This window comes from Hetaerina americana, unplaced genomic scaffold (assembly GCF_022747635.1).
Source record: "Hetaerina americana unplaced genomic scaffold, ioHetAmer1.1.p SCAF_2, whole genome shotgun sequence".
Classification (NCBI taxonomy): Eukaryota; Metazoa; Arthropoda; class Insecta; order Odonata; family Calopterygidae; genus Hetaerina; species Hetaerina americana.
Genome location: NW_027286763.1, coordinates 27,641,112 through 27,660,196, shown reverse-complemented (window position 1 = coordinate 27,660,196; position 19,085 = coordinate 27,641,112). Strand labels below are relative to the sequence as shown.

Below are 19,085 nucleotides of genomic sequence, written 5' to 3'. Positions count from 1 at the left end.
ATCGTCCGTAGTCCTGTCGGCGCAATTATCCCAAAGGATGGGAGCTTGTCACCCAAGGAGGACGCACGCCTGTGTCCGGACATCTTCACCTCGAACGCAGGGAGAAGATTCCCCTTAGCCTTCGAAAGGCAACGGGTAGTCTGTAGATCAGCTTTGGTCTGCTCCAAGAAGGTTCCGCTCGTATTACCGGTCAAAGGGTGATCCTCAATTGTCCTGTCCTCCTGGTCCTCATTTTTTAGATCCCCTATTGACTGGGCATTTGCCCTCAGTTTTAACGCTGCTTCGGTGTGACAACGTCCACCCCTTCAGCGGCAGTGTATGTGCAATTCGCACAGGGAAAACAATGGCGATCGAATGTGTAAATGACGAACGTGTACCTTTCCAGTGTTAGTCCTCCTGGTCCTCATAGAAGCACGCTGGCTATATATACCTTCTGATCATAGGAGGGGGGGTTGGTCAGAGAGGGAGGTTGGAGGGGTAAAAAGGTTACAATGTAGCTGGGAAGAAAAGAGAATTACATTTTTGATTTAGAAGAGTGGTAGGTCTAGGAGTGGGGAGTGGGAGGGATACAAAATTTCGTTGGCAAGATCATCTTTCCAACGGACACATTTCAAAATTTCTAACTGCTCCAAAGCATTAAGCCTTTGACCTTTTTCTTCAAAATGAATAATTTTTGTCACAAAGTCACTTTTGTGGTCACTTTCGATGAGGTGCTTTGCAAAGAGGGATGTTATGTTCTTATTTTTTACACATGTTTGGTGTTTTTTAATCCTTTCTTTAAATTTCCGTCCTGTTTGCCCAATATACTTTGTGCTACAATCTGAGCACTTTAACTCATACACTCCACTCCTCTCGTTTTTGGGGACTTTGTCTGTAGTGGGAGAGATCGGGTTCTTAAGGCATGAACGACTGTAAAAGGCACATTTAATTTTTTCTTTAGGAAAACTTTTAATTACTTTTTGAGAAATAGTCCCAAGATATAGTATTCTCCGCCATTTGGCAGTGGGATCTTTTACATGTTCGGGGTTGTAAATGTGGCCTAAGGCTATTTTTGTAAGTTTATTCCGGTAAAGTTTATTTATTAGATCTTCTGAATAACCATTGTTTACTGCTAACGTTTTAATTACATTAAGTTCCTTATTTACATTGAATTTTGACATAGGGATAGCGGTTAAACGGTGGATCATTGTTGAAATGCCGAAAGCTTTTGGGTGAAGCAATGCCTTGAAGAGGAATTAATTAATTGGTCTGTATACATTTCTTTCCTAAAAATGGAATACTGTAACCCGTCTTTGTCTTTAGAAATGGATAGGTCGAGGAAATTCAGGGAACCTTTTTCCTCTTTTTCACACGTGAGTTGTACATTAGAATTGAAAGAATTTAGATGTGCTAGAAACTGATCTAGTTGCCTATCAGAACCTGTCCACACACATAAGACATCGTCTTCATATCTTAGCCAACAAAATACATTATTAATGAGAGGGGTGAGCTGAGGAAAACAAAACTTTTTCAAAATTGTCCATATACATATCGGCCAGGAGTGGGACAAGGGCGAGCCCATGGCTAAACCATTGGGTTGTTGGAAATAGGTACCATTAAAAATGAAATAATTTTGGGAAACACACGTCTTAAGTAATACACAAAGTTCACTTATAACTGGCACTGGGATGGATTTCCGGATGAGGATGTCTTCGGCAAGGTTCGCCGCTTCCATGGGTGGCACGTTGGTGAAAAGGTTGCGTACATCAAAGGAAACAAGCATGCACTTTTTCGGGATGACCTTTTTCTTAAGTTTGTTGACATATAATTTCATTGTCATCAGGCCATGGAAACTATCTGACTCACATAATAGAATGAACATCCACTTCATACACAAAGTATCGGTCTGCTCCCTGCTAATCTATTTTAAATGAGAATTGCGACAGTTAATCCCACTGACCTTACTCTAGGCGCTGGGTATACTTACACAAATGAATTCTTCTGCGAGCATTTGAAAAAGTCTGATTTTATTCATAATTTTATCTTTGTTTGTATATTTTTATAGAAGACATCCCAAATATCGGATTAAGTACCCAGAAAGGTAATAAAATGTTTAAGGAGATTACGCTCCATACACAGTCAGATATGTAACCTCCAATATCACATTCGCGTAGCCCGCGTAAACTTCTTTTTAACATGGTGGATAATCCACCACGGAAGTCTCGACTTGAAAGTTCTGCAACTGGTCTCCAATTTTGCTAGTTGGGAGTAATAATGATATGCAAATAATTGTAAAAATATCAAAATTCAATTAAAAAATAACAGATCGTCATTTTATCAAAAAGGCTGTTCGATTCTCCAATTCTCCTTTTAATCGTTTCACGTATTCTATTGCATTCCATTGGTGGCACCTGGTGGCATAAATGGGCGGTGCGGTTACTTTCAGCACGTTTAAGGTTTAACTTGAGGGTACAGAGGAAGTTTGATAGGTCAGTAAGGGTGCTGCATAAAGTGACAACAGTGAATTTGCTTGATATTGATCATAGGAGGTAGTTTCAATGCTCCTGGTCGTTTGTTACTGTATGTCATTCAGTCGTTTTTGGTTAGTTGGCAGTCAATTTGGAACCACTTTCACAATTTATAACCCAATTTTAATTACCATTATTTCCAGGTGCTTTTTATGCTGTAATTGTTCGTTGAAATTGCAGAATTTATTGACAACGAAATTTAGAATTGATTTGGTAACGCGGCGACTTTGTGATGGTCAATTTCTGAGACTTGTCATAATGAGGATGGCCCACTTAATTTGGATATCCCCTTAGTATGTGATTTGTGCCATTGTCCGTTGTTAGTGGGTGCATAAAGGTAACATTTAGCCTTCTCTGAATAATTATGAAATGTTTGCGGACCATTTTAAACTACGTATTGCGTATTTTTTTATAGATAAACACAGCCACGTCCATTTTTAATTAATAATGGATGTGGACCAGGTGATTGATGACATACGGTCATGTCTCATATCCAGTAAAGGAGGCGTACCCTTGTCTCTAATAAATAGTAAGTTGTGCTTTTCTGTCGCCTTGCTTCTTTATATCAAACGTATAAACTAGACCATCGATATGCTAAGGGTAATTTGAAGTAAATGGAAGTGTTCATGTTGGCAATTCATAATTCAAAGGGAACTCGTTTATAAGCTTACTTGTTTTGTACATTTACCGTATTTTGCAGGAGATTATAAGATGATTGTGGGGCATTCCATACCATACACGAAATTGGGCTATACCTCGCTTGAGGGTTTCCTTAAGGCAATACCAGGATTAATTGTGTACCCCAAAGGTGGTGATTTAGTCATAGAAGCCTTGCCTACCAAGAATACATCTCACATCACCGCCATGGTACGAGGCCAGAAGTCATCGGGACCCCGAAGGAAAAGTGCACCACTTAACTATGGCATGAGGGTAGGTGCATGTAGTTCTGCCGTATGTTTGTTCAAAGTTGGCTAAATTTGCGCTCGAGAAACTTCTAAGTCGAGAGTGTGTCAGCAGTGTGATTAGAATATGTCTGAAAACCTCGTGGCACTCATGGTTAAGATTGGTGTAATGTGATCATTTTGATCATGTTTGTGATTAAGTTTTATGCGATTCGTATATTATTAAAAGCCTTGGCCGTTCAAGCAGTAGTGTCATGTTTGATATTTCCATAATTGACTTCCTTGCAGCATTTTTTTCCACGTGAAAAAATACTGCCTAAGAGTAAAGCAGTTGATCTAAAAGTGATTGCGTTGGTTCTAGTGAAGACTATTGTCATTCGGGGAAGTAACCAGAAAATTAAGGGTTATATGTTTTAAGAGTGGCTTGGCGGGATTCAGATATTTGTGATAAGTTATGGAAAAAGTCCGTACTTCTTGACGTACATTAAGGGAATATAGCTAAAATTTTGTCTGCTGTTGTGTGATAAAACTAAGTTTTAAGCAAATGAAAGTTCTAGCATAAGGGGTATCAATAAATTAATTAAATAATCAATTTATTTTTGTCCAAGGATTTGTTGCACATATATAGAACATGTCAAAGAAAATTGCAGCTGCAAATTATAGTTGCAGATATTCATCAACAGAGTGGAACATATACTTAAACAGTTATTCGCAAAGATTTTATTAAATATTGAAAATTTATTGAGATTCTCCACAATGTCAGATAACGTATGAAAAAGAATGAGGGCCATATTTTTAGGATCAAGTGCTGCATTTTTAGTTCCTACAAATGATTGGTGCTGGTTTTAGGAGGTTCTGGTTTTATAAATTTGATAATCTTCATTGCTGTTGTAGAATTGGATGTTACACTTAACATTAATGATTGTTGTATATATGTATGTGTACGCACGTACATGGAGGAGGCAGATGGTGAAGCTTTTAAAAGAGGGGATGGCAGGGTGCATTAAAAGATTCATTGCGCATTATTCGAACAGCCATTTTTTGTACTTAACATATCGTACTAGCTTTTGGTGAGGAACCCCAGAAAATGATCTGTACATTACATGTGCATAAAATTAGTCTTAGTACACAGCTGATAGGACATCATTACTAATGGTGTGCCTCACCACTGTGATGAGAAAAAAAATGGAGCTTAATTTATAACGTTTCTTGTTAATATTGATATAATTAAGCTCTACGACTAGTAGTATTAAACAAATGAAAAACTCCAATAGCCGTAAACAGTTTACCTTTCTAAACAAAGTACAAATGAGATTAGTCGGCTAACACCACAAGTGAAGGGTTGGGTTAAAGGTAAAAAAGGTTTTCCCTCACTTTGTATTGTCTTGACGATTAACCTTCAGTACGCTGAATTGGGCTACTTTGTGGCCGAAATACGCATATTCGTATTCACCTTTCTTATCCCTTTCCTTTTTACCTTTTACCCGATCCTTGACTTGTGGTGTTCGCCTACTAATCTCATTTGTACTTCGTTTAGAAAGGTAAACTATTTACGGCTATTGGAGTTTTTCATTTATTTAATAGTTACTTGTTAATATGATCATTCCAAAGTAATTTACTATCTATTTCAATGCCCAGGAAGGAGGAACTGGTATTTTGTGGAATCAATTTCTCATCAATATTGATGGTGAGGTTAGCTTCTGGCCTATTTTTGTTAATAAAGTATACCAAGCATCTGATTTATCCATATTGAGGGAGAGGGAATTTTGCTTGCACCCCTCATCTAGCATGGGTTGACTTAGACGGCAAGTCATTGATAGAAGATACTGACACTAAAACATTGGTGTCATCAGCATAGGGTACTGGGATTATGCCAGACAAGGGATCAAGTCTTCCTGGGAGGTCATTCATGAACAAAAGGAAAAGAACTGGTCTCAGGACAGAGCTGGGAGACACCGGATTTGATAAGTTTGGGAGGTGATACGTATCTCATCTCATTTAACCACTTTGGGAAACACATTGTTGTTTATCACTTAAGTACGACTTGGTCCAATCAAAGGATATACCTCTTATACCAAAGCTAGTGAGTTTTTACAATAGTAGGTGATGGATAACATGGTCAAAAGCCTAGGAGAAGTCATAGAAGAGTGCTGTAGATTCAGATCTATTTTCCCAATCACAGAATATTTTATTGACAACCTGATATGAGGCAATTGAAGTAAATTTTGATTTCCTATAGCCATGTTGAGCGGTGGATTGTAGATTGTGGGTTTCCAAGTAGCGCATTAGCCGATTGCAAAAAGCTGTTTCAAAGATTTTACCAATGATTTAGTGAGGAGATTGGCCTCTATGAACTCCTATGTAGTTAATTGCTCTTACCCTTATATAGTGGTATGACTTTGGCTGCTTTTAGTGGAGCAGGGAACCCCACAGATGGAGGAGACTCATTTACCAAGAAAATTAAAAGCTGTTCAATTGCTAGGAAAGATTTTTTTATAATTAAAAGTGGGATGCTGTCTAAGCCTGAGGTGAACTTCTTGCCTAGTTAATGAATGATACACCTTAGTTCAGCATCAGAGCATGGATACAAAAATAATGATTTACAGGCATGAGAAATCAGTGGGACCATGTTGTGATAATTAAGATTTACAGCTGTTTGCTGGGAGAAATAAAAGTCATTCAGTTCAGAAGCCATATACAAGCCATTAATAAGAATGTCACGGTGGGAATCCATCGATTTGAGATCAAATTTAACATTTTTCGAAGACCCTGATTCATTTACAAGTTTCCAGATTTCTTTAGTTTTATTTTTGGCAAATGAGGTCCTGTAATTATTGAAAGACCTTTTGGCGTTTGACTGGGTGCTAAATATTCTAGCTGATCTCTAGGGGTCAGTTTATTTTTATTATAAGCAGTTTAATTTTTTATCCAACTTGATAGTTAGCGTACTTCATCTGTGACCCAGGGTTTCTTATTCTTTAGTGCAGAAGATTTCCTTAACTTTATAGGGATGAGTGGAAAACAAACATCAAAATAATATAGATAGGTTGAGTAAAAGTAATTAAGGTTTATATCGTAGGAATTTAGCAGTTCATAAAAATTGATTAGATTTTCATCCGAGAAACACCTGTTATACCATGTTTCATTGGGAGTTGAATGAGTAACAATTGAGGAAAGTATTGGGAAGTGGTCTGAGATATGAGACTTAATATTTGTGTTTGTTATTAGTCCTGAATTGATGTTGGTCAGAATATTATCAGGGTCTCAGAGGAAGGATGAACTTTTGTGGGTTCAGCTCTGGTGGTATGCAGGTTAAATAATAATAATAAATTAAGGAATTCACACTTTGATCTGGAATTCATCAGAAGATTGCAGTTAAAGTTGCTGGTTATGATTAGTAGAGGACATTGAACAGAATTTTCAATTATTTCAAATAGTTCAGTCATTTTGCTAGGGAATATTTTGAAGTTACTTGAGGGAGAATGGTAATAGTAGTGACAATGAAGTCATAGTTCTTTAGATGAATCTGCATTACACTAGATTCGAACACTAGTTCTTTGCTCAGGAAATGGCATGAGAAATCAACTGGGGAGTGATGTAAGCTGTTGAACTCTAAGATTAAAACTCTGCCGTTTTTATGCACTTATCGGCAGAAACGAGGACTCAACCATGCTTGAGGATGGTATTATGCAAAGGACAATTTCATGGCATTATTCAGGAAAGTTAATTGGAAAAGGGCCAGTAAAGTTCCATCTTAAAAATTATTTTGTTTCCTCCCACTAGTTATTATATTATTGAGCATTCTTGCAATGCGTATTTCATCTATTTAGCACATTTAATATTAGTGTAAGTAAACCTTTGAGATATTTAGATTTCTTTGTCAAATTATTACTACTAGTGCACCTTTTTGCAGTGTACTCTCATCCTCATTTTACTTTGAGTTTATAGGTCTGCACATTAAAAGGGCAATATTACCAAATTGCCAAAAATAGGAAATTATGTTAAATTTCATGGTTTCAGACTTCTTTGTGGGAGTTCTTTGCATCTATAATGTCAGAAAGGACAATCTACTTTTCCACAGAATTGCATTATTTTGGACATTTTATTACACTATGGAATGGTTTATACCTGCTAATGCTGTGTTCTGGTGAAATGCATGCTGTAAATTTAAAATGAACGTACCTAGGGTGGTAAAGCAATGAAAATCGAAATAGCCGATACCGTAAACTGAGCTAGTTTATGGTCTCGGCTATTTCGTTTGAAATGCATGCTTACAAAAAATAATTTAATTCTGTAAAAAAGTAGGTAGGTCCTACTGATGTTATGAATGTATAGCTATAGCTAAAATAAATTAAGTAAGTAAAATACTACTGACATGCACTAATTCATTTTCTTAGCATCTCTCCTTGTCTGGTAAAATGCTTCGTTGAAACCAAAATTAAACTGAAGTCAATCCTTTTTTTAAAAGTCAATGTGTGTTGTCATACCAAGTTAAAGTTGATGATAGTGGTATATTATTGATAACTGAACATTTTTTAAAGTCACCTTACTCCTGTACTGTTGCTTACCATGATGCGAGATTGATGGGTTCTTGTAAGGATTTCTCCATGCTGATTGACATTATTGGCAAAATGTTCCCCTCTGGACTTGTAGGCCACCTTTAAGATCAACCTAAAGACACCTTGAGGACTGGTGGTGAGACTATTGTCAATATTGTCAACTTATATGGAGAAACCTGGAAGAAGAAGAGTGCCTTCATCATGTCACTGTTCCTTGTTTTTATTGACACCATACAATACAATGCAGGCAATTTAGCACTATCATAACAATCATAGTGATCAAGTGCCATGGCTCTCAATGGTTGGAAACAGCCATTAACAAACTATGAACTGGCATCCATGACCCTTGATTAATTAATAGGCAGTGGGAGGGAAACCACCATGTCCCCTACATTGCTTGACACATGAGTGAACGAATGATGATGACACATTAATGAACAAACAGATTTGAAATAATGAACCAAATTGAAATTGTGCGGAGGGGGAGTGGTAGCCCAATGGGTAAAGCATTATACCACTGGTCAGAGATTCAAATCCTCAACCCTAATGGGAAAAAATGGGCCCCCTAACCTGATGTAGGAATGCCACAAGATATAAGGATTAATAATGGGTGAGCTCTACCCTGATCTATCAAACCAATCTTGTTTTTTTGTGTATTTAGTTGAGTTAGCATTTTGTCACTCATAGCCTTCATGAAACTTGTAATCCGAACTGGCCTTTCGGTATTTTTATATTCTAGCATAATTACTTTAATTTTAGGTGTGAACAATCAATACAAAATATTGGTACACAGTTGATTTTTTCTGTCACTCTTATGACCACTCATTATTCAAGTCCCTCCAAATGAACTTAAACCTTGACCTGGTGGAAGGGCTTATGCATTCTAATGACCCCTAGAGTTGTGCTGTCTGGAGCAATGATATTTGCCTGTGGTAGGTTCACCCCTGCCAAATAGATTGAAGGGTAGGAGCCAGACAAAAGGTAGTCCACGCAGTGTCTGTTCCTCAGTGAGGCAGCTTCAAAGGCATCTGAGCTTATTAGGGTGGCCATTGAGTGATGGTGTCAGGTTAAGAACTCTTGGGGAAGTCAAAGTAAATCACTATACTTATTTATCCCATACCACAGTGATGGACATAAATTTATGAATAATATACAGCCGAGTGGAAGAGAACCAGGAGGGGAGGCAATAGTGTTGAATAAAGAGGTTGGCAGTAAGCATAGAGCGACCGACAGATTATTATTAGTAGAAATAAAATCGTAACCTATGAATTTGATCATTGTTCAAGCCAACATGCCAGCAAGCAGTCAAAGGGAGGAAGAAGTCGATAGGATATATGATGAGTAAAAGGACAATTGTGGGTGTTCCTGGAGGGAAACATCTGATAGTGATGGATTGGAATGCAATGGTAGGCAAAGGAAGGGATGATAGTCAAGAGAGGGGGCTACAGTTTAGGACAAAGAATAATTTTGGGGAGAAAGCAAGTAAGGTTTGTGGGAGACTCAGGCTAATCCATCACCAATAGTTAGTTTAGACACCATAAAAGGCATGGGTATACATGGAAAATGCCAGGTGACTCAGAAAGGTATCAGTTACATATTTTAAAGAAACTGCGGGAGATGCTGCAACAGTCTATTGCAGAAAATAGGAATAGATTGGAGGGGCAGGAGGCTAATCTGCAACCTGTACATGTCTCATACTGCTCAGGTGTGAGTGGAAGACTGAAGTCTGAATGGCTAGTGTTAGGTAGAGTTGTAAGGCTGGGATGTCCATTATCACTAGTGCTGTTCAAGGTATATGTGGATGAAATGATTAAGGAGGCATGGGAAGAGCTGTAGGTAGGAATGAAAGTAGGAGGGCAATTCGTAAAATCAGTTAGGTTTGCTGATGAACAAGCTCTATTTTGCCAGTCAGCCAAGGGGTTGCAAGCATTGCTGAGTGAATTGGACACTAATTTCGATAGATGGGGGATGAGAATCACTATAAATAAAACAAAGGTTATGTGATTTTCAAGGAAGACATAGGCTAAGCTTAAAGTTAAAATAGGTAGGCAAAAACTTGAGCAGGTGGAACAGTTTAGCTGTCTTTGTGGTATTTTTCTTAGATTTTATCACAATAAATTTTGAATTTATAGCATTGAAACAAAGTGAATTATAGTGGTAAAAAATTAAATTTAATTTTAGCTCTGGCTCCTAAAAGTGCACCTTACTGAGAACAGCTAATGCTTTGCCAAGTCATAAGTAGGTTTAAGCTGAGTTTTGAAAATGTTTTGTGAATTTATGCAATTTGAGGCTGTCTACAGTATATACATCCCTCCAATAATTCCCATTGTCAGCCAGGACATCCAGGCCCTATGCATTTATCTTAGCCATGCACAAGGTTAGTAATGGAAACATAGCCTACATTGAGTTGTCGGGACTTACATTTCTTAGCTATTTTTTCCATTGCAAAATTGTCAAGAGTATAAAACCTGTCTCTTTCAAAGACATTACAAAATATTGATTAGGATACATATCATAAGAATAGTTTGAATGGAGGTATGATTCAAGGCAAATGGCAGGGCAATGACAATATTTTCTTTGGTATTGGGAATCTTTGAAATGAATCGTCACCCTGATTCCTGATAATGACAGCTATTTTCACAAAGACCTGCAGATACCGCATGAACTATGTAGATTTGGATTCTAATAGCTTTTTTTCGTTTCAAATCGGTCCTGGTCATGCTTAGGAAAGTGTATTCTTGGTCTTACACTGGTGATTAATTTCTTCCCCCTTTCTAGGAGAGTGGCCAGCATACACTCCCCTGCGTGAAATTCTGGGGATGCTATGGCAGCAGCATGCTTAGGTTATGTGGCCAAATCTAGACAATGTGTGCCAAGTGTTCTGTAGACCTCAGGTGGTGGCCATCATAATAAAATGCTGTTCCTCCTTTTTTCAAGTGAGCTCTGAGTTCTGTTTGCCTTGGTGCATGTATCAATGGTTGTTCCTTTCTTTCTTTGGTAGAATATTAGGGGCTTCAGAACACCTTTCACAAGCGGGTCATCTCGGCAGTCAGCCCCTCATGCATCTGGCCTTGAAAAGGGCAAGCGGCCAGCAGCTCCACCACCCCACCTGATGTCACTGTCCAGGGCGAACCTTCCTCCACGACTCAAGGCTCAACAACCTGCACCTCCCCTTGGCACCACCTCATTAAATCGATTGCTCAGTGCTTCTGGTGGGTTGTGGTGTTATTATTTGATGGTAACTTGGTCACATTGAAGAAGAATACCTTGTATACAGGAATATAAGCTGATTTTGTCCCAAATTCATAATGGAAAAACACCCATTGGCCTAAATTTATACCTTAGAAAAATTCTTTAGTTTTTCAGGGCTATGGTATTTATCATAAAGACTCAAAGTAGCCTAGAGTTATCTCTTTAAATGGCTCTACCTTAATAGTATAATATCACAGACTGACTGAGGTATACTGTTTTACAATTAAAATGCTTTACATTTGAATCCTAACAAGAGGAAAGTCACTGTAATTATTATTTTGTCATGATGCATTATAGTGAAATTGTCATAGCCCTCTGGGCATGTAACAAAGGCATTTAATAATTATAGTTAATATGCTATTAGAAGCTTTTCTTAAAGTTTTAAAATTTTTGGTAAATGTTAAATGAATATTGAAAACTTCACAACTCTTTTCTGTGTTTTGCCTTTGTGTTGAAATTGTCTCGTTCATTTCAACTCCCCACTTGTGCAACATCTCCTTAGGCCAGAGAAAATCGCAGGAGGTGTCATTCAACCTGGATGCAGAGCACCAGTTGGAAGGCAGCTCTGATGGTGGTCAGCAGCATCACTCATCGGATGCATCCATGGCTGTGTTGTCGAATGCCCTTTCTCCTTACTCATCATCTGTGCTGAGGACACCCACTGGTGTGCTAGGCGAGAAGAAGTCGCCGATGGCATCCTTCCAGCCTGAATACAGCCGACGGCATACAACTGAGGAGTTGTGCACCCCTCCACTCATGTCCATCAACTTTGCACCCATGGTGACTCCGAGGACAAGTGCTCAAGCTCGGATCTCACGCCAAGTGTCCCTCCCACTCATGTCGCAGGATGCTGATGTGACAATAATGCCCATATCTCCAAACTACGACTATGGCTCATTGGGAATGGAGGGCAAGCAGGTAGAAGCATGCCACAGTTTTCAACCGATTCCACTTGGCAATGTCGAGGGGTTGAGGGCTGCATGGATCTTGTTCTTTCCTATGTGTGGGATATTTTAAGGTGATGAAAATTTCATTGGTGGTGCAGCTGCCATCTTTCGGCAGCTGCACCACCAATGCTGCCTGGCTTTCATTTCTTCTGGTATCTTTGCTAGTCCTATAAAATAAAAAAAGCTATTGGTAAAATGAGGAATTCTTACAGATGTAGACCTTGATGAAAGCAAATAATAAGAGCTATAGAAAATTGACAAGGGCAGTTAAAGCAAGTGTGGCGATGTCGTTTTCTCCTCATAATTTAATGTGGAAAAAATTAATTTTGCTGCGATGTTAGCTTGATGTTTAATGCATAAATGGTAAAAGTTTCATTGATTTGACTCTAGTGTTATGTCTGCAGTGGCTGTTTCAAGTTGAAACATTTTTTTACTTCTGATGATGTAAAATGCTTTCCACAAAGCTACACTTTCTACACAATTATTGAACAGGAAAAAATTAATTGGGGCTAGATATGGAATCTCAAGAAAATGAGAAACGTAACTTACATTGATAGTTGTGAGATATTCATCAGCAGCATTTGCAATATGCAGTATTGCATTATTATGGCCCAGCAGCCGGATTGTTGATTTGAAGTGTGGCCTTGTGCATTTTATGTGGCATTGGAGAATTTTTGGGACATCCCTATAGTCTGCTCCATTTACAGTTGTGTGCTGGTATTCTATATCTAATTGTAAAAAAATGATTGACCATAACTTTTCAAGCTGACCAACCACTTTGGCTCTTTTTAGTCCTGGTGATGATAGAAATCTCCACTTACAGCTTGCTGCTTTCTTTTAGGACCAAAATGATGCAACTGTGTTGAATCATCCTGTTGTTCGAGCATGAGCTGTCTCAAAACTGATTCTGCGCAAACATATCCCATGCACAATCTTTATTTCCATGGTGTTGTTGGAATCAAATAAAATTTTCAGTATTTAAGATTGTTGTTTGGCAACTACTTTCTCAATGGCAGCAGGAGTGTTAATGTTTACTACCGTAAGAGCAGTGATCGGATGTTCAGGTCTACACAATTATTATACAGCTAAGGTCATTTGCGCCATTAGGAATGGATAGGATAGGAAGAGTGGAGAGAAACCTGGCATCGGCATTATCCTACCCTTGTCGAAAGGCACCAAGAGACCTGCAGTTTAACGTCCCATTCGATGGACATTGTACTCACTTAAAGTGCTCTTCACAAAGCACCTCAAGTAGGGATCGGTATATCGCTGAAAAATATTTGTTGTCTATTGGATTTGAACTCCGAACTTGAATTATTGTCCGGCTTTTACAGTCGAAGAAAATGATACCATCCTTGGCATGATTGGCATATTTTTGTTTGTAGGTGTATCATGTAATGAAGCAGTGAATGACAATTTTTCATAGTATTGTATTCATTTTCCAGAAAATCGATGTTCCTCTATAAAGGAAGGTGCACTGTTGATAACTGGCAGTTCTTATGAGTCAGATAGTCAGATGTGATTGTGTTGATGTTTCTGTATAATATCAAGCATGGAAGAGTGTGACAAATGATATTTTCAAGGAAATTAGTAAAGATGAATAACAAGAAGACATTAATTCAAAAGGTCTCATGTCTTATGATAGCCTAAACTCTGCCGATGATAATATGTATTTACAACATTGGCATTTTTAAAAAAATCTACCAAAAATGGTTAGAAAATAGGTTGGAAAAACATATTTTAAGGTGTGGTGTTCTCTATATGGTGCTTATATTAGGGACAATTAATCAGATGTACTGAACCTTTAATGACACTGTATGCTCATTTGCGAGCACAAAGTATACAGAAGGTATGAAGTCGCTCTATAGTTTTTTGGTGGTTTTTCCGCCTGTTGAACTATCACCATAAAGTATTAACTACTATAGAAGCAGAGGCCAGGTGCAGTATTATATGAACAGAGAAATGTAAAAGCTGTTGTGGGCTCTTAATGAAAACCTTTAATATTGAATATCAAATACAAGAGATCCAAACTTATTGTATGAATGTGTGTATGGATAGAAAAAAGTGTTACATCTGTGTTAATCCAAGTGATGGGAACCTGATAGCACACCATAGCATCAATCTCTAATTGTTATCGCAAGTCAGATGTAAAGTCATACATGGGAATGCTATTAATAAAAGCATGGATAAATCTCATGAAAAATATAATAAAAGTTGTCGATATTATTAGCACACCATTGTGAGGAATGTACGACTTAATAGAGTCCGCTGTCAGGCAGGTTGATGGTTGACACCTCCGGAGAGCCACCCTGGAGTGAATGTGTGGAAAATTTATTCTCAAATTGAGACGGTATCTAGGAAGACTAATGCATCCAGTGGTTTTTTATGTAAATGTCACTGTTAAGTCTTCTCTATGCTTCATGAAGCATCATATAAAGATAAGTGAATATTACACAGGCAACTATTTTGGTTTTGAAAAAATAATGGAATGGTTTCCATTTGAATTGTAATGTCACTATTTGATACCAATTATTTACTTCATTGGTTGCTGCTCTTCCTTGGATCTTTCTCACACTTACACTTGGTCAATCATTACAGAAATAAGAACATGGTTTAATGGACAAAATTGTGGTTTTTATTAAATGATTATTTGTTAATCAAGAATTGTTAAGTGTGCAATTCATGATTCAAGTCTTTGAAAAAATAATACTGCCTTGCTTGCTGCTAATTGTGATATATTTGGATTTTCCCAAGAAGCTAGTGCTGCAAAAACAGTGGATAGATCTAATTATAGATACACATAGAAAAACATTGGAAGTTATCAAGTGCATGGACAAAAGAATGACTTAATCCCGGAAATATGACAGTATCTCTTGCTTAAATTGCAGTATATGCACCAGAAAATGGTGCAATTTCTAAACAATTGTGACTAGCTGGAGATCGCAACTGCTTTTGACTAAAATCACCATCAGCTTGTTAATGCCCTGAGGAGTTAAATGCCTGAATTTAACAAGGCGATGGTTAGAACTATTTTGCTAAACAACTGTAAATGGTAATGGGAAACCATTTTAAGGTTTTTTATATCCTTTAGTAAATGAAAAGTAGCCAATACGTTTTGGAAGAATGGCATTTATAAATATACTACCTTGATCAAAAAGTTCCCGGAATAACCACCGTGTGGCGCTCCCATCGTTCCGATTTGAGTTCTGTTTTTTTTGTTAAATTGGTACATCTGTTGTTGATATTCCCTTTAAATCTTAGTGTCATAACTTGACATTTGCAAAAGTTACGTAGCCAAGAGTACATCTATCTCTGTGTGTGTTGGCGATTTTTTAAAATTTCAGAAATGGATTTAAATTTGCAACAACGAACTTGTATTAAATTTTGCGTAAAAAACGGATTTAGTGGCGCACGGACGTTGGAAATGTTGGAAAAGTGTTTCGGCAACGATTCTCTAAAAAAACGGTCGTTTACCAGTGGCACGAGCGGTTCAGAAGTGGTCGTGAGTCAATCGAAGATGATGAACGCAGTGGCAGACCATCGACATCGAAAGTCGGTGAAAAAATTGATAAAGTAAAAGAAATGTTGGTCAATAACCGCAAATTAACCATCAGAGAAATAGCGGAGGACTTGAACATTGCCTATGGATCCGCCCAAGACATTGTGGTTAATGATTTGGGTTTCCGTCGTGTAGCAGCAAAGTTGGTGCCAAAAGACCTCAATTTCATGCAAAAAAGAGACCGTGTTGACGTCGCAAAAGACATGATTTGCGAGGCTGAATCCGATCCCACATTCATCAAAAGGATCATTACTGGAGACGAGACGTGGGTTTATGAGTACGACACGCAATCCAGACATCAGGCAAGTGAATGGCGTTCACCAAATGAGCCGAGACCAAAAAAACCACGTCGTTTTCAGTCAAAAAAGAAGGCAATGCTGACGGTTTTCATGGATTACAACGGTGTAGTGCATCATGAATTTTTGCCAGAAGGCCTGACAGTAAACAAAGAGTATTATTTGGGCGTTATGAGACGTTTGCGTGAAGCAATTCGCCGAAAGAGACCAGAAATGTGGGCAGAAAACTCGTGGATTTTGCACCATGATAACGCACCGTCGCACAGTGCTATCATTATTCGTAATTTTTTGACGAAAAATGCAACAAATACCATCCAACAGCCACCGAATTCACCTGATTTGGCTCCCTGTGACTTCTTTCTGTTCAATCGAGTTAAAAAACCATTACGGGGAACGCGTTTTAGCAGCCGAGAGGAAGTAATGGAAAAATCGCAGGAAGCACTGATGGACATACCGAAAACCGACCGTAACTTTTGCAAATGTCAAGTTATGACACTAAGATTTAAAGGGAATATCAACAACAGATGTACCAATTTAACAAAAAAACAGAACTCAAATCGGAATGATGGGAGCGCCACACGGTGGTTATTCCGGGAACTTTTTGATCAAGGTAGTATGTACATGGATATCAAGTAGAGGGATCTGTAATTGACAATATTTTTACCAATAAAACATTTGCATCACAAGTAATAAAAATCAGTACACAATGGTATGAACTGGTTACATTTGATTATTGGAAAAAGTGTTCATTTATGGGGGTTTAAAAATAATGGTATAGCTTAATTTTCAGTAAAATAAGAAAAAACACAAGTTATATTACTAGTTAAAAGTATTTAATATTATTAAACATGAAATGATCATGCAATTCCCTCTAGATCAACATTCAGATTCTGGTTTCCCTTTATATCCATGAAATACTTGCTTAATAACTTCACAGGTGCAATTCTGTATGTGCTCATCAAGCTGTGCTCTTGCCACTACCATTAATTTAGGGGCATTGTGGACCTTCCTTCCTAAGCCCTTGAGCTTAGGCATGGGTCCATGGGAAGGAGGAGCAAGATATTTGGAGATGAGATTGTTGAATAAGGGGTGAGGGGTAGCGGGGAAGGCTATGCACCAATGAGAGATGGATGAGCTGGAGAAGAGGGAACTCTTGAGAGTTGGCTCATTTTACTCTCCGTTTTTCGACCATGTGAGCCCTATATCATCATTGAAATGGCTAATAAATGACACAAGGCAGAGAGGAGTGCAATTATTTAGGCATCTGAGGGGCACAAACTCTATTGCTTATAATCATCTTAGCCTTCCATTTCAGAATGAGGATTACATTGCTGATCCTATGTATGCTATGTATCTTGACCAAAATGCCATCATTGTCGACAACATAAAACCCCTTGTGCATTGTTGCATGTGCACACACAAAGGATATCCATTTGTCTTGCAGTCAGTTTATTTCATTTGTTAATTCTTTTTTCCTTTTTATGCAAGCACCTTCCATCTTTAAGTACCAATAGCTCATGTACGTTACCATGATCCTCTCTTGGTGGGCCCATCCTTTTATCACCTCCAATGTCGTAACTTCAATCATTCTTGGGGCCTTTTTTGACTGAAATGATTTTGTGTGCAAGGTTGCCAGCCCTCTTTTATGTACCCATGCCGTATGTTGTAATTCCTGAAAATGGTGACAGCACTCCACCAGTCAGTTTTAGCACATTTTCATCAGTATGCCTTGTGCAAAATCAAAACCTACCAATCCCCCAGTCTATAGCAATTATTCTAAACAAGTTGGTGTATATTTTGGAGTGATATAACTCTAAATAGACTTTGCACATAGTTGAACTAGCTAATAATTAGATTGCACACTCTTGAACTACACCATATTGCCTGTGATCACATTCCAGTTTAAATATTTATGTAGCTAATGTAATTTAATAACATTGATTTAATCTTTTATTTCTTTTTTAAAATTTATTGAGATGAGGGGGCAGTAGAATTGAAGGTAAAACCCCTTTTAAATTATTATAAATCAATATTGACTGAATGGCTTATGTGTAGACTGAAGTAAGTTTGGAAATATCCTTCAACTTTGTCATTTAAAACAGAAAGTATCTATGTTATTGTCAATCACTAAATTTTCAATTTTTTGCTGTTTGTTTGAATTTTTAAAATTGTAAATATTTTCTAACTTGTGCTGGTTTTCTTATTCTTGATTCTAATATTATATTATTGAGATGATATTGAGACTGTGGGACCATGGTACTTGAAGGTGATTACATGGCCATAATTGCACACTGACAGTCATTATGCCCCTGACTTTTCAGCAGCAGCAAGCTTCCATGGTGACTGAGAGCAAATCAAAGGTATACTGCGAGAAGCTCCAGGTGTATTGCAAAGCAAAGCATCTGGCAGACCCAGTATACAAGATCATCCCAAGTTTCCCAAAAAGCAAGACCAAGCAAATTGTTTGCTCAATTAAGGTAATTTATCTAAAGATTTTCTAGTATATTATTGTTATTATTTACAATACTTCCAAAAGCAGTTGTGCGATAGGTGGTTATTTTTATTTTACCTGATTAACCTAATTAGGTTCTCTTTCAAAATAATTAGTTAGTTAAGCTTTTTATGTATATTTATTTATATTCTTAAAGAATAGTAGGAAAAAAATGCAATTTTAGCATCTGTCACTACAGTTGAAATATGACACATTGAAATGAGTTGTTTACATAACCTTTGGGTACAAGTATTTATTGAAGTTCTTTATAATATTGGATGAACATCCAGAGGATCAAATGTGTTTAAAAAATCCTTTGAGTCTAATTTTAAAAAGTTCTGGTAAAGAAATGTTTCTCAGTGCATTTGGCCAAAGATCATACAGTTAAATGTCCTTACAATAGGGACCATCCCCACTGCTTTTCAACTTTATATGAAGAACATTGCCGACCCCGGTGGTGGCAGGGTAACGTTCTCTTCTGCCATTCCAAGGGTCGTGGGTTCGATTCCCGCCTGGGTGGGTTTTCCTTCACCTAGGGCTTGGGTGTTTGTAAATGTGATAATTGTTAATAG

General features: G+C 37.7%; 1 protein-coding gene across 2 annotated transcripts in view; it reads left to right on the top strand.

Annotated features, from left to right (window-relative positions):
* Positions 1-2,397: 2,397 nt before the first annotated feature.
* LOC139687518 (tudor domain-containing protein 7B-like) overlaps positions 2,398-19,085 on the top strand; it is a 56,130-nt gene continuing 39,442 nt past the window's right edge. The window contains exons 1-7 of one of the 2 annotated variants that reach the window (XM_071584710.1): positions 2,398-2,468; positions 2,651-2,844; positions 2,923-3,036; positions 3,208-3,437; positions 10,970-11,180; positions 11,723-12,138; positions 18,344-18,499. In XM_071584710.1, coding sequence (XP_071440811.1) covers positions 2,955-3,036; positions 3,208-3,437; positions 10,970-11,180; positions 11,723-12,138; positions 18,344-18,499 — 1,095 coding nt within the window. In that variant the 5' untranslated portion in view covers positions 2,398-2,468; positions 2,651-2,844; positions 2,923-2,954. Of the gene's footprint in view, positions 2,560-2,650; positions 2,845-2,922; positions 3,037-3,207; positions 3,438-10,969; positions 11,181-11,722; positions 12,139-18,343; positions 18,500-19,085 lie in introns of both variants that reach the window. The other variant, XM_071584711.1, reaches the window with a different exon arrangement.